This window comes from Alosa sapidissima, chromosome 3, assembly GCF_018492685.1.
Source record: "Alosa sapidissima isolate fAloSap1 chromosome 3, fAloSap1.pri, whole genome shotgun sequence".
Lineage (NCBI taxonomy): Eukaryota > Metazoa > Chordata > Actinopteri > Clupeiformes > Clupeidae > Alosa > Alosa sapidissima.
Genome location: NC_055959.1, coordinates 17718160 through 17729408, shown reverse-complemented (window position 1 = coordinate 17729408; position 11249 = coordinate 17718160). Strand labels below are relative to the sequence as shown.

General features: G+C 41.5%; 1 protein-coding gene across 3 annotated transcripts; it reads right to left on the bottom strand.

Moving 5' to 3' along the window:
• Nucleotides 1–2930: 2930 nt before the first annotated feature.
• LOC121704792 (perforin-1-like) lies at nucleotides 2931–8573 on the bottom strand. 3 transcript variants are annotated; one of them, XM_042085277.1, is made up of 5 exons: nucleotides 8131–8573; nucleotides 6314–6863; nucleotides 5807–5945; nucleotides 5441–5658; nucleotides 2931–4898 (listed from the first exon to the last, which is right to left on the bottom strand). In XM_042085277.1, exons 2-5 carry the CDS (start codon nucleotides 6844–6846, stop codon nucleotides 4040–4042), a joined length of 1749 nt encoding a protein of 582 aa, XP_041941211.1. In that variant the 5' UTR covers nucleotides 6847–6863; nucleotides 8131–8573; the 3' UTR covers nucleotides 2931–4039. The 3 variants fall into 3 exon arrangements, with proteins under 3 accessions (XP_041941211.1, XP_041941213.1, XP_041941212.1); XM_042085279.1 differs by lacking the exon at nucleotides 8131–8573 and adding an exon at nucleotides 7107–8124; XM_042085278.1 differs by lacking the exon at nucleotides 8131–8573 and having other exon boundaries at nucleotides 6314–8124.
• Nucleotides 8574–11249: the final 2676 nt, after the last annotated feature.

Sequence of the window (11249 nt, the reverse complement as noted above, 5' to 3'; positions counted from 1 at the left end):
AAATGCTGACGATTGGCTGAGGTCGAGTACAATCTCATGGTAAGCCAATCAGAGGTAGAGTTGGGCGGGTGTTCGAAAGCACGCATAGTCGAACACACAACGAATAGCAGAAGCGAGTCAGTCAACGAGAGAGACACAGGTATGGCGAGCCCAATTAATCCAAAAGTAGCCTTCTCTAAATGGAAGTATTGTCACACCTCAGTCTGCCAGGAGATGCCGCCAGAAGGCTCAAGCCCCTGGAAATCACCCTGAGAGACCCTGTGGCTGGTGATCCTGGGGCTCACCTGTGGCTCGTTTTGTGTGGCCTTCTTAAGTCCCTTTTTTCTGCCATTCTATGCTCAGTCATGGTTTTCGCCCTCGTGGAAGGTGTTTACGCTGCTCCTGTGGAACCTACTCTTGTGCTGCCTCCTACTGTACTGCCGACCCGGTCTGTAAGGATTACTTGTGGTTTTGCCTTGGATTTTTGAACTGCTGGCCCTTTTTCTGGATCTACTTTTGTGTTTTGAACCGGGACTTCTGTTTCTATGTTTTTTCCCTCTCTTGGACGGATCTTCTGTGTGTTAAGACTATTTGTGATTGAAAGACTTTAAAGTGAAGCCTGTGTGCTTGTGTTTAGTTTCTTGGACAATAAACTCTGTTGAAACCTTATCTCTGTGGTCTCTTGCGATTGTGCTCACCCAGTATTGTAACACGTATAGCCATGACTTTCCTCTCCAAGAAAGTAAAGGAATTAATGTAGGCCTAATTGTGAAATGAACATTATGCCCTGGGCAAAAGTGTCTATCCACGTCGGTGTCAAGTAATTCAAACGTATTTCAACGTTACATGCTTACACGAAATAAGTGGCCAAGGACACCGAAGGAGGAGACAGTGCCACAAAACCTAAGCAACTGAAGCTTGATTTTAAGGCCTCATGACACATGTTGTCTCAGACCGAACTGAACAAACTGGTAGCTAGGTATGTAGTGGAGGATATGGTGCCATTTAAGCCTATTATTTTATGCTTCTGCGTCGGATCGACAGCGTACCCCCGCAGACCCCTCTGCGTCGTCGCGGACCCCTCCGCCGTAGCTTGACGTGCACCTCCAAAAAAAGCCTACTGTGGGGATTAGCAACATGCTAGTTCACTGACATAAGCCTTGCAAATAAACAGACATATTTTGGTTACGTTGGGCACGACAGTCTATGGGGTTTGCCATTCTGAGTAGCAGAGCCTGTTTACATTCCCTGTGAGTAGGCTACCGTTTCGGTCATAGGCTACAGTCTTGTTTCGGTGGTGGCCGACGCAAACACAGGCGACACCGAGCGTTACGGCGGTGAAATGCACCACGATGGAAAGCAACCCGACGCAGAACCATAAAATGGTCACGACGCCGTAGGAGTGCCGGCGTAGCTATGCCGTGGAGTTGACGCAGAAGCATGTTGTGCCCTTTAGACGTGATATTTGAAAAAAAAAAATAGACCATTCATCTAAAATGGATTTTACGCGTCGCGAACGGAACGCTTCAGTTACGCGCCTGGTGTAGCTTCCCTGTCAGAGGGAGAGGGTCAGAAGATGGGTAGCCCTACCGTGTCTGTAGACGTTATCAAAGTCCTTTTAGGCAAGTCCCTCCACTCGGCGGCCATTTGACAACACTTTTTGGGCACTCGTCGGGCATCCATTTCGGCAGAAATGCGCATGCGCAAGGCTTTACGACACCAATCTTGCTCCAGCGGCGAGATCACAACACATGATTGGCACGATGTCTTCGCAACACACCATATGATTGGCTCAATGTATTCACATGTCGACGTTTTGCTGAGGAAGGGGTGGGATATGCGTAGACAACGGCCATATTGGCGTGACAAACTAGCCCCATGCATTTCTATGGAGTATTTTTTGAGTGCTGTGTCTCCACATTAGAAAGTCTCTGACGTTATCGAACTATATAGACCGCCAATATACTTGAGGGGCAAATAAATAGAAAAAGTTCCAAAAGATCTATTGTGTTATTTGTATCGATCCACTATATAAACATACTATCTACAGTACCCTCCAGAATTATTGGCACCTCTGCTAAAGTTGACTAAAAAGAGGAATCATATTTTGGAAATGGATCTTAATGCCTTAAGTAAAAAAATGAGGAAATATCCAACCTTTAAGGACACCAATTTTCTTTGTGAATGAATAATGTATCATAAATAAATAAATGTTCTTCCTTAAAATACAGGGTCATAAGTATTGGCATCCCAATGTTGAATTCCAATAGAGGCAGGCAGATGTTTATTTTTAAAGGCCAGTTATTTCATGGATCCAGGATACTATGCATCCTGATAAGGTTCCCTTGGCCTTTGGAATTAAAATAGCCCCACATCATTACAAACCCTTCACCATACCTAGATATTGTCATGGTTTTATTTCAGTTAGCCTATTAGCTGGTTTGATTTGCATTGAGCTCAATGAGCATCAAACCAGCTAATAGGCTAACTGAAATAAATAAATGACAATATCTATCTAAATAATGACAATCTCTAAGATCAATTTCCAAAAGATGATTTTATATTCCTCTTTTTAGTCAACTTTAGCAGAGGCCAATAATTCTGGAGGGTACTGTACATAAATGGCATGTGTACAAAATGCATTAGTTACTTTCTGAAGTAACTAGTTACTTTTATAATTTGTAACTGTAAGTAATTTAATTACTTTTTGGAAGAAGTAACTAGTAACTGTAACTAATTACTTTTTAAAAGTAACTTGCCCAACACTGGTCACTGGCTTGTGTCCTTATTACTCTTATCTTGTCATCAATGTTTCTGTGCAACTTGTGTATTTATTGCTCCAGGGCTCCCTTTTAAAAGAGATTTGAATATCTCAATGGGATATCACCTGGTAAAATAACGGATAAATCAAATAAAAATAAAACCAATCGTTTTTTTCCTAGTACGACAGTAGGCCTACTCAGTGAGAAATGGAGATCTATGTGAAAAATCATTGGATTTCTCCTTTAACAAAAGTCATTAGGTACTTTTGAGTGGGAAAACCTCAGTGAACATACAGTATGACAGATTCTTATTTTACCAGGATAATGTATTTATAATATTGTATAAAAAGCATAAACACACAACATAGTTTAAAAACAGATAAAAGTGGTTTTAGAATATTTCACTACCATATGCAATCACTTATACCATATCATACACTAATGGTTACATTTTGTTTACTGACTGCATTCCATTAACTAAATTCCATCACACAAAGTTATGCTTTCTCACCAACTGTGTGAAAAACATCTAGCCATTTCATCCCTTCACAGGTGCTTATCAGTCAAGATTGTTAACATTTTTGATTCTTCAATGATGAAACAAGCTATGAAACGCTAAGAGAACAGGGGTATCCGTCTCTATCTTCACAAATCTCATGGAGACTCATTTAGTCTCTGAGATCCCCTTCTTTTGTCATACCTCTAACACTGGTGCACTACCGTGTACTTTTTATATCTGCTCTCTTTTGGACTTTGTTAGAGTGACAGGAATTAGTACTTTGTGCCTGCTGACATGTAATAGCTTGAGTATAGCAAGTCGGTTTGGATAAAAGCATCTGCCAAACGAATAATGTAACTAAACTAAAACTAACTAAAATGAATGTAACTAGACATACATACTGAATATGACCATTGAGCGAAGGCAAGTGGTACTTTATGAATGAATTTAGTTAAGTACAAGCATGCCAAATTTCAAAATACTAGCTTCAGCTGTTCTTGAGATAAGTCATTTGCTAGTTGCAGCGCGTCTGTTGATAAAATATCCCCACTTCAGGAGGGGCTAACAGAAAGGTACATGCCCACCTAGGGACACAAACTTTATATTCCATATCAGCTATGCGGGGCTGCAACCATGTTGAGTTTGTAAATGAGTGTAATGTAAATCTAATAATAGGATATCGTAGACTAAATATTTCTTTGAAAAAAAAAAGAATGACGAAAAAGCGAAAAGGACAGATGTATATTATTCTTGCGGAGTAGTAAATCAATAGTTTTCTGAGGGAGTAAAAAAGAACATTTCAGTTTGGTTCAGTCAGATTGGCATGCAAAGGGTGTTCATCCCCAAACACTCCCATCTTCACGAGCATGTCCTTCGGTATGGGTCGGGCATGACGAGACGCGTACAGCCTCTCCAGGTGACCGTTCATGGGAGAGCTCACGTACTCAGAGCAGGATGGGCCACTCAGGCTTGGACCACAGACCACCTGGAGTTTGTAGAAGAACATTCCGTGGTTCAGGCTACACACATCCTCCTTTGTTCCTTCCTTGAGGTTCACTGTGCAAGTTCCGAGCAGGTCGTCATCCCACTTGCTGTCCTCATCCCACACCTCGAACTTCACCATGCTGGTCTGAGAGAGAATGACATCACCAAGGTCAAAGGCCATGTTCCACTGAGGTGAGTTGTTGTTCCAAATCACAGGGGTTCGTGCCAGTTGCATGTTCTGAGAGTTGAAGACTTTCACATAAGCATCTGTAGCTGTGGTGGTGTCACCCCACAACCCAGAGGCCCTGACTGCAGTGATAATCACCCGAGCGAGACCGCGTTTAACAGGACAACAGTCAGTACCTACACCAGGATCACCCTGGCAACTGCAGACACAGGACTCCTTTGGGTTTCTTTTGACACCAGACTTGCAGGGCTCAGAGCAGTTCTGCCAGAGTCCACTCTCTAAAATGTAATGCTTAATTGCTTTGCGTAATTCTTTTCGCACTGGAAGCTTGGGGCTCAGCAACTCATGGAGGGGATCCAGTGAATAGGAGATCACGTCTGGTTTGAGTGGCAGGGAGGAGAGCCACTCCTTGTAGGCGGCCGGGTCTTTGTCTGCAGAGAAGAGGAGCTCAGGCTCAGTGGTGTGGCCACCAAAAATCTCTGTGAGCCTGTCAGGATGAATGAGAAAAAACAACAACATTTAATTCAGTGTTTAATCATGATGATAATCATACTGCTATTAACAATTTACAGGGCGTCACTAGACCCTTTTTACTGGAGCACGTGCCCCAGTATTTATAAGCTGTGCCCCAGTAAAAATCTCACAGGGAACGCGTAGCTGCAAAGCTTGAATCACTTGGCAGAATGTGCACAAGAGTTGTACACATAAGAAAAGCCAAGATTTTGGGGTTGCTCCCCAAAGGGCAGGCTAAAGAGCGCACTTTTTTTTTACATATACGCACCCTATGCACATGGGAGAATTCGCCCAAAAGTGCAGCAGACTGATGCATTTTAACTTAAGAATAAGCAATTTTTCTGATTGGGGGAGGGGGGGGGGCATGTGCCCCAGTAACATCTTAAGTCTAGTGAAAGGGCTTTAACATAGCCTTAGGTGAGGTCCAAACCCTACTACTAAGAAAACAAAGAAGAAACCTGGAAAGAACAGCATACACAAAACAGGTGTATCCTCAAGTGTAATCCCTTAGCTCACCTGTCACTGAAGCTGCTGGAGAAGCTGTTCTTGCCCTCAGTCTTGTCCTTTGCCTCCTCACAGTGCTTTGTCTCTGCCCCTGTCTTGACTTTGTCTCCAACACTGGCTGCGGCCTCCACGTCGAGACACATCTTGATCTCTTCTGAGCTCAGGCCCTGTAAAGAGGCCATGCACTGCCTGATGCTGGTCACTGACTGTACCATCCCGCCCAGAGTCACCTGAAGGCAAACATAGGGAAAGTGTAAACGATATAGTGTGCAAAACCCAAGGGCCTAGAATCTGTCACTAGCATATCTCTGAATGTCAGTTACATATGGCACAACTGGTGTACCCACTTCTGTACCCACTGGTTACTGTACCATTTACCTTAGTCATAAAATGTGTCCCAAAGTTGTTGATAAGCTTGTAGAAGCGTTGCTTGTTCTCACTGGTGTATTTCTTTGGAAGTTGATTAATGGCACGCTGAAACTCTGGATGAAGGGTGTGATGGTTGGAAACCCTGTAGCTATACATTGGAAAATGGAGAGTGAGTAACAGGTCAAAAACAGTTAAAAAAAGAGTCTAGTACATTCTTGGTCAAAACAGGTCAAATAGAGTCTAGGCCTATAAAATATTTGAGGTAAAAACAGGTCTAATAGGCCTATATTTTCTCTCTACATTGTGTATCAAATATTGGTATTAGACATTACACGTCAACATAAACTAATTTTAAACCACAACAACCAAATGCTGTGTCTTCTAGGTGGGTTTATTTAGTTACATTGGCTGGGCTATCTCTGTCACACAAACACCTAAACCATACTGTACAGTTCAGTATTTAACTATGCAGTAACACATATTACATTACAAAGATCCCAAAAGGCCTTGCCATACCTGTAGTAACTACAGACCATTTTATGGCTTAAGAAGGTAAACTTGTCTCTCTTCGTTTTTTCCATTGAGTACTCAGCCAATTTTGACTGGGTCCCTGCCAGCATCAATGAGCCATCCCCCCTTTTGGCATCTATTTCTAAATTAGCTTTCCAGTTGTTCTCCACACTGGACGCACTGGAACTGACCAGGGACTCACTGGACTGGTACAGTGAGCTGGCCACCTTCATGCTGCATTTCTGATTGGGTCTCCAGTCCACCACAGCTGCTGGGACTTTCTGCATCTTGCCCTCTTGATACGGGTTCCTGCACAGCATGCAGGTGTTGTTTTCACGTCTCCATAGGTTCATGTCGATGACAAAGGCTCCCTTGCGCTGCATCTTGGTGATGTCGAAGCCTTCACCGGCCAGGTTGGATCCTGGGGCAAACTCGGCCTCTTTGCACTCGCGAGGGGAGCCTCTGGTGCATGACTGGGTAGTTTGGGGTATGAGGGCCAGATAGACAGCTACCACAAAGGTAATGGTGGGAAAATGCATGGTCACCTGGCCTAGAGCTATATTTAAGAAAGGAGCAAAGCTTGATTAGCAGTCCATGATTCTAATAACATACACTTGGACAAAGTAAGTGTATTGCTTTTCATGGTCCTGTAGCTTTCAGTTCTGTATATGGGCTCAAAAAAAGCATTCATACACAGTTTGGGCTCTGCACCATAAACAATTTCAGCTAGTTAACATACTGTATCGATGGCTGTAATATCAAACTTTCAAATAAAAAACACGACAGGACCAGACATTACCTCACTTTACAGCTGTGTGAAACTCAGAACAATGCTCTACTCGCGGCCTAAAATGCAACGCCCTCGTCTGTCTCCCTCAAAAAAAAAAAGAACTGAAGAAAAAAACAGAGATTGTTGCATTACAAAGACAAAACAATACTGAAGCACTGCTGATTAGTGGATGCGCAAAAAATATGTAAGACAATATTGTTGCAATAATGTGTTCAAGGCTTTGAATTGTAAATATTACAGTACAGTCATTTTGTAAGCTTTTTCATGTTTAATCTACCACATGTTCATGTTTAATCTACCACAGATAGCACCACAGAAAAGGAAACAGAAAGTGAAGTGTTTCTAAACCACATGCTATTCTGTTAAATCTTTTCATTTTAGTACTTTGTAAACTTGCCTTTAGGTCACCTGTTTTCTTCCATAACCATTGCTTTGATTTTTTTGAATACTTGAGCGTAAAGTATGCCATGCAGAAATATACATTATGATTCACACATGGAAGTGTCTTGTCAGGAATTTGTAAGACATTAGAAACTGATATTTTTACTGAATAGATTTACAAATATCAAAAGGAATGAAATGCCCGCACTACCACACTACTTTCTTTTGAGTTCTAGTTCCATTTGCCCGGCACCTCACCGGTGGGGATGTGCACACTTTTACAACTACTCTATAGATTTACAAATATAACATGCTTAATGGCAATAATCACTCTGCTGTATAATGAGGAAATTACCCAAGCAGAAGTGTATTTTGATTATATCCTGAAAAGGTCATTGTTAGCAGTAGCTAAATGGATGTTTAGGTTACATAGCTGTAACAATTCATTGTGCTCACGATCAGAAAAACATAAAAGTGACTAAAGTGCCTTTAAACGTGCATTTAACTTGTATTGAAGTAAACAGCTGAAACATTCAGTTTTGACCAGCCAAGTGATAATCACTTTCTTTGTGACAAACCTGAAGTCAAGAATGCAAAACAATCACAAGCCTCTTCTACTGGGCTATTTTGTGTGTTGAACTGAAACTCTTACCTTGATACAATCCTTGTAGCAGCAGTTATACTACTTATGCTATATTGAACATCTGACTGACGATTGTAAGGGTCTCTAAGATTTTCTCAAAATGCTTGAAACCTGACGAGTGAGTCACACAAAGACAGACGTGGGAGGTGGAGCAAAGGTAGAGTTTGCAGATGGAAATGTTTGGTCGTCTCAGTAATGGTAATAAGATTCAGAGTCAAAAGCAGATAGACATTTATAGAATGAGATAGAGACACAGAGAGAGAGAGAGAGAGAGAGAGAGAGAGAGAGAGAGAGAGTGTGTGTGTGTGTGTGAGTGAGTGAGACAAAAGCTAAGGGAGAGGTATGTGTGACTAAGAATGTTGAAAAAAATTATTGTGGTGACTCCATTGCATAAGCCTGGGCTGACTGATTTTGTATTGTATTGTAGTGTGTGTGTGTGTGTGTGTGTGACTGACACCATTTCTAATGTGCATTAAAGCAACACCAAAGCACTTTTCCTCTGTCGCACGCACGCTATTTGGAAATAACGATTTCCACAGACAAGGTAGACTATTTTGCGTGATTTTATGAAAGTATGATGTATTGCGACCAGAGGTGGGACCAAGTCACTGTTAGTGCAAGTCACAAGTAAGTCCCAAGTCTTAGCAGTGAAGTCCAAGTCAAGTCCCAAGTAAAGGCAGAGAAGGGCAAGTCGAGTCCAAGTCCAAGTCCCATCAAAGCCAAGTCGAGTCCAAGTCCAAGTCCCATCAAAGCCAAGTCGAGTCCAAGTCCAAGTCCCATCAAAGCCAAGTCGAGACCAAGTCCAAGTCCCATCAAAGCCAAGTCGAGTCCAAGTCCAAGTCCCAATCTCTTTCAAGTCCTGAACAAGTCATCAGGTACTCTTCACTTAATAATGCCATTATTAGACTATCGATCATAATTTTAGCACTTCCATCTAATCCACAGTATTTTTTTTATAAATACAGATTAAAATATGTTCAATGTTTCTGTCTTGTAATCTTTTACGACATATGACATACGACATACCTGTGTAATATACACATGTGCATACCTGAGTAATCTGTACAAAACGGATAGCTACATGACACTCAGCACAGCTGCAAATGTATATATATTGTTTTTCCAAATTGCGGAGCCCACTGTAAGGATGAGTAATAATTTGACTGATGGCAGTTCACTGCGCTAGGATTTGCCTGCAAACAATTTATTAGGCTGTCTGCCAGTGGCGACTCATAAGGGAAGCCAAGGTCAACACTTTTATATTATTTAAAAGATAATAATGACAGTAATTTTGTTTTAAAGTATTAATTTCTTAAGAAATACTACACATTTGATGCTATTTATCTCATTTGTAAATTGTGCACTGTCACTTTAAGCCCATTGTGTGCCACTGTCCACACATTCTCATAATAATGTTATTTTACCAGCTCCATTCAATTATAGCCTATGGCTAGTCCTCAAACTCAAACATTTGTGCCACATGTATAGCACAATATTAACAATGATAAGCATGATATTAAGTTGGCACAAATAGCTTTCATTCCTTTGGAAAAAGAAGCATGTATGACATGATGCTTGCTTGACATTTTCTGTTTGCAATTAAAAGTGAATTATGAGCCTGGTAGCCAGTAGCCACCTCGCTACAGTAGCTGAGTGGAATGCGTTTCAATCGGCATATCACATGCTTCATGTAAATAAATTATAGAATACTTCAAGACTCACCAGTTCCATTACACAAAGGCAAAGACAACTCTTCATATTCTTGTTCACTTTCCAAATCACAGTGAGTGCAGCTAGTATGTCATACCTGGATCTCATAGTTTATAACAGTAGGCTATAGTGAGAACCGGATAAATTCGCAATCTCCTCTGATCTCATATTTGTTGACTTCACGATTTCCTTTTATACGTTTCTTATATTTAAAACAAGAAATCAATCATCATTAACAATGACAAGCCAGCTGGAACCTACTAGTTTTCTCTCCCTCTCGTGCGTGCTTAGATGCGTTCTCAAATAAATGCAGTAGGCTAGCATAAGTTCAAGTTGGATCTTAATGGAGAGGACTCGAAAAGTATCATCTTTATGTAACATGCTGTTGGTGCATTTTGACATGAAACGTTCTCTAACAAAAGTGCAAATCAGTTTGCATTAAAGCTACTAGTGATTGGCTAAATGTTGGTCCTTCCTCTGTCTTTTGGTGCCCTACACACAGTGTGTAACGTGTGTCGGGGTAGCGGCAGCACTGAACTGTGCTCTGGCTCCTTGTCTCCGCTATTTATTTATTTATTTTTTTAGTCGCGGTGGGAAAGCGTCTCTGGGGTGACTGGTCCACGATCAGGAAATGTAGTTTTTGATTCAAGACATGTCAAGTCATCACAAGTCAAAGAGGCAAAGTCCGAGTCAAGTCTCGAGTGAATAGTATTCAAGTCCAAGTCGAGTCGCAAGTCATGCCGAATTTTATCAAGTCAAGTCTGAAGTCATTAAAATCATTACTCGAGTCTGACTCGAGTCCAAGTCATGTGACTCGAGTCCACATGTCTGATTGCGACATTAGAAGCAAGTCAATTTGTAGTTTCTTATCTCTCATTCCTTCGAACAACAGATCCGCTACCCGATCTGGCAAACTTACATAGTGCAGTTATAGCCGATAAAGGGCCGCGGAGCGAATGCAGAATGCAATTCTTGGGAAAGGTTATGACGGGGAACGGAAAATAAAATAAAATAAAAAACGCAAGGAGTGCACGTCTATTGTTGTCATGCTGTAACATTGATGCAGGCGACAGTGCTTTAGGCCTACCGTAGGCCCTGTTCGAGGCCACCAACTGGAGACCACTACACTCGCAACAGTTGTTTGAAGCTTTAGTACTATTCAGGCTACATCCGTGGAGGCGGAGAGAGCATTTTCTATCTGCGGCCAATTTGTCACGAAAATCCGAATTTACTTAAATTTAGTTGAACTTGTATATATGTTTACAGTAAAAGAGAAATATGCCTGCCTTGCCCTAATGAAGAAATATTTGGTTATCTTTGAGTCATTATTCCTATTTGCAGCCACTTACAAATCTTAACGGCCACATTTCGCTTAACAGAATGGTTTAGGAATCATTCAATGGTTTAGGCCTACTTTA

Bases quoted from the DNA above. Each gene is read 5' to 3' on its own strand.
- LOC121704792 (XM_042085277.1), bottom strand. From the start codon at position 6,846: ATGCATTTTCCCACCATTACCTTTGTGGTAGCTGTCTATCTGGCCCTC. The intron at 5,946-6,313 runs GTATGGCAAGGC...TCCAATGTATAG, and splicing joins ATGGTCTGTAGTTACTACAG to CTACAGGGTTTCCAACCATC. The intron at 5,659-5,806 runs GTAAATGGTACA...GTTTGCCTTCAG, and splicing joins GGACACATTTTATGACTAAG to GTGACTCTGGGCGGGATGGT.